This window comes from Athene cunicularia, assembly GCF_003259725.1.
Source record: "Athene cunicularia isolate RWA chromosome 22 unlocalized genomic scaffold, athCun1 chr22_part1, whole genome shotgun sequence".
In the NCBI taxonomy this organism is placed as follows: Eukaryota; Metazoa; Chordata; class Aves; order Strigiformes; family Strigidae; genus Athene; species Athene cunicularia.
This window is the reverse complement of record NW_020799128.1, coordinates 232,633-237,064: the sequence shown is the minus strand read 5'-3', so window position 1 is coordinate 237,064 and position 4,432 is coordinate 232,633. Positions and strand designations below refer to the sequence as shown.

Here is a 4,432-nt window from a genome sequence, read left to right as displayed (position 1 = left end):
CCAAGCCCCACCACCCAACCGGGCCCCCCCTCCATCTCGGCCCCCACCTCGCCCAACAGTTTAGGGGGTCGGCCTTGCTCCCGTCTCTTCCACAAGCGTTCGAGAGGCTTTTTCAGCAGTACTGTATCACATCATCTTCCGGGGGCAGGGGGGGCGGGCGGGTGGGGGCTAGAGGAAGCCGGACCGTTTTTGAAATGGTTGACAACAGAACGCACGACTTTGTAGTCGTCTTTCTCCTTTAGTTTTCTTTTAAAAATCCCTTGTGCATCAGTGCCACCAAACTATCGAAGCAAGAAAATCCAAGAGACTGCAAGAACAAGGCAAATAACTTGAGCTCCATTTCAGCAAGGCTCTCCCCTCTCTTTGTCCCCGACACTTCCCCGTGCCTTACCATGGTGATTCCAGGACAAATTTTTGCAAAAAATGAATGAATAACTAGAGTAAACTCTCCGGAAGGGCACTTCTCCCCAGGGAAGGACGGCAAAAGGCCAAGTGCAGACATCCCAGCCAGCTACCTGGAGACAACTGCACAAACTTCACAGTACGAGACTCAAGAAAGCTGATCACGTCTCGCTCCCATGCTGGCTGCCAAGCAAACAATGACAACAGCAGGTCTGCAAGTACAGAAACCTTGTAAATCTGAAAAGAATTGATGACAGGCAGCTGTTCCCATGGACCATGAACTGGAGAAGGGAAGGTATTGTCATCTTGGAGGGTCCAGAAAGGAGAAGGGGTAGGTCTCTGGGGTCTGGATTTGCGTATGTTGGTATGCGGAAGTGCAGGTGAATGAAAATGGAGTGCCACTAGGAAAACGAATTACACTGAAAAATAAACCAGTCAGTACGTCACAAGGCTTTGACCCCATCCCCTGCGGACAAGGACTAACTGACGACAGGGCAGCCTTCAGCGCTCCCAGTGGGGCAGAGGAGTTCATAAAAATTGAGCAAAGGAATCTGGGGAGGTATGGTTGACAGAAGAGTCTTTGCATTCAGTTTAGACTAATTATGTCCGTCTAGTTAATAGCTCTGCAGTTCAGCAGTGTAATGTAATGCTGGTTTCCATTTTAAAAGGAAAGTTTCTGAATATAAACAAGAGGTTAGGTGTATCCGTTTCTCTAAATCCAGTCTGCTTGGGCTCCTTGTTATTGTCAGTTTGAAATGGTTACCACTGATGCGTTTCTGTTTTTCCTGTAAATTGCATTCTTTCACCCTAGAAATGTTTCCACATGGATTTTTAATTTTTGTTTTCCTTTCCTGAATAAGTAGCAGATGCCTTCCAAACTCGTAGTGAAGAAGAGCCAGTGTGCTTACTCACTCTTGTCAACTCTCAACAACATCCCTTCTATTAGCAGTTGTTGACTAAGGCAAAAATCGACACACCGGACATGCAAGATGGGAATCCGTCTTCCAAGAGATGCACTGGCTGCATTTCGCCACGCTTTCACCTCGCCTTCACGGGACCCCACCGTGTGCCACAATACTGTGTGTGCACATCTTTTATCCTACAGCAAACCTTCTGAGCACCTGCCTTTGCAACACAGGGCTAGAAATAGGTGAGATCACTCAGCACTTCAGTCAAACCTCCGGCTCTCTAATTCACTGTCAGGATCGGTTCTCACAAAATTACCCTCTCTCTGGAAATTGCGAAGTCGTAAGAGGTAAACCGTCTTTGTAGCTGCAGTTCTATGAATATCTAAGGGTCTCATAATCATATAATTTTTTACCAGATAAAGAAATGCTTTGCCAAGTACTTCAGTGCTGTTGGAAATATTAATTCTAGCTTTTCTAGAAAAAAAAAAAAGAAAAAAGGAAAAAGAAAAAAAAATGCTCAAGGAGGAAAGGGAATAGACAAAAAAAACACCTCAGTGGAGACTTGACCTGGGACCTTTGTGAATGAACCCTTACCATGAGACTCAGAGTCAGCCTGTCACTCCCCAGCTTTACCCACCACTGGGTCACCTGTGAGGTATCAGTCACGATGGCTCCGAGGACTCAATCTACAGCCAAAGCTGGCTGTTCAGCAGAGAGGCTGATGAATTCACCCACAACACGGTTCTGTCTGCAGGCAGCACAGAGCAGTCCCCAGTTAGGAGCAAAACCAACAGTTTTGCTACTCGCAATGTCAGACTGTATCAGCTACAGGCCATGGTTAGTGCAACACTAAGACTTTGTGATTGGCAGGTGGGAGAGGGAACCTTTTAACACCCTGACACAAGTTTGGTTGGACTCCCTCTTGTGATGGATGGGATCTAGGTAAAGAGCCGTTTGATTTGGTTTCATGATGAAAGCTGTAAAAAACGGGAATAGTGTAATAGAGGGTCAGTAGATATTTCTCTTAACAGATCCTCAGTACTTAAAAAAAGTTCGGAAAGGAAATTGATGTTCAACAATACGGCATTAAGAATTTTTTTTTTTTTTTAAAGTGTCAATTAACCAAAAAAAAAAAAAAAAAAAAAAAAAAAAGCAGTGTATGCTCCATGACTAAAGCTAACTTCCTGCAGATGTACATTCTCCTCAAACTGAGGGAAAAAACCCTATGGTATTAAAGAGGCAAAATAAAACCTAGATCAGGCTAGAAAAATAGTAATTTTAAAATACCCCCTATGTAATCATCCAGTTTATGAATAGAAAACAAACTCCAAATTTTTTGTTGTACATATTGTTACTGCATGCTTACCATATGTTAGATGGAAGCATTTCCTATCCATTGTGGATAAAAGAACATTTTTCAAGTTGTAGTAAATTATTATAAAGCCAATGACATTTCATGGCATGTTATCGTATCAAGCTGTGCTTGTTGTATTTTTTTTCTTTATGGTTGTATTGCTTTTTTATAAATGTACAAATAGTTCCTGTAGTGACGACTACCTATTTTACATAGCATTAAGTGAAGCTCCCGGCTGTACGCTCCCTTGGTCCGTTGGCAAAGAGGTTTGCACGTCGATCCAGGGTGGGGTACAGCCAGAGCACAGTGGGTCGAGACAAACAAAATGGGTGCGGGGTGGCTGGACGCCGAAGCAGAGCACCCATGCTGCTGCCAGTGAATTGGTTTGGGTTTGCTAACGCTCTCAGAAAAATTAGAGCACGTTTGGTGACGGACTTTGTACCTGGTCTTGTATTTAGGATCAACCTAAATGTGGCTGCTAAACTGGCTTCCCGGAATACCACACATGCTTTTAAAAAAATCAGACTCCTTTTATGCCCCTCCCTAAAGATGAACTTAGGAACTTTCACATAAGGCAGTCAAGAACGAAAATTTGGTCCTGAATTTGTAACAGCTTCCACTGACAATTAATGCTACGTAAATGAGGTTGAATTAGCTGGTGTACCATGTCCTGGTATATGGTAGCCTATGTATTCTCTGTCTATAAAACTTTCCTAGAAACTCACTACGCAGGCTATCAGCCCACACTAGCCAATTTTTAAGTAAACGTTCTCACAGATCAGCGGGAGTTGAGTGGCACTACACCTGCTCTGCAATTTCAGAAGACTTCAGCAGGCCTCGCTGTTCACCGGCTGCACATGCTCCTACACGGGCTGGTCTAAGCAGTAAACAGATGTCTGATGGCATTAGACAGGTTTCAATCGCTCTAATAGGTTCAATTACTCCCATTGTTTTTCATTCATGCAAAACTTTCTGTCAGTGTGTCTTGCAGCCTCAAAGGACTAAGCAGCTGCATTCGATAAAGATTCGGATTTTTTTTTTTTTAATTGCTGAAATGTTACAAATTTTTGCCGGCTGTATTTTGAAGCATTCGCCCACATGAACTTTGAAGTCATCCAAATTCTCTCTCTACTCCTTGGTGTGTGAAGGCATCTTCTGTCGCTGTTTATTTTGGGGAGGGGGGGGAATGTCTGGCTTCTGCGAGCTCTGGCAAGATGTGAGGGTGCCCAGTCAGTAACATTGCCTTATATGTGGTGCTGATGCAGCAAAGGAAAAGAAACAAGCCTTCTGTTTTGATGTTGAATTGCATTTTATCAGTTCAGCCAGTGCTGTGCAATGATGTTTTACTCCCTCTGTTTGTTGCATGTGTCATTTGTTAAATTCAGTCATTACTCTTGCTGACCTTGATGTTATTATTAAAGAACTACACACGTTTGTGTTGGGCTCCGTAAGATTCATTGACTCGGCAAAGCGAATGAAGCGGGAGGCAGGAGAATCGTGGTCCAGTTTTCTCACAAAACCGACTTTCCGTCATCCTGGAGAACTCAGACATGGGGATTTTCTTCCCGACAGCCCAGAGCAATTCTGCCTGACAAAAGCTATTTTCATTCAGACATGACACGGCCTGACCTGCTGCTCCTGCCCGATACCCGGAGTTTCTCCTTCCGAACACAGGATCACTTCTCATTCCGCACAGCTCACTCGGCAACCCCTAACAAAGCATAATGACTGCTAGAAATAACTAAGCATGTTTCCTCTCACATCTGCT

General features: G+C 44.0%; 1 protein-coding gene across 1 annotated transcript in view; it reads left to right on the top strand.

Annotated features, from left to right (window-relative positions):
* Positions 1 to 3,157, top strand: part of ANTXR1 (ANTXR cell adhesion molecule 1) — a 105,397-nt gene extending 102,240 nt beyond the window's left edge. The window contains exon 19 of the mRNA XM_026863116.1: positions 1 to 3,157. Coding sequence (XP_026718917.1) covers positions 1 to 64 — 64 coding nt within the window. The 3' untranslated portion in view covers positions 65 to 3,157.
* The last annotated feature ends 1,275 nt before the right edge of the window (positions 3,158 to 4,432 follow it).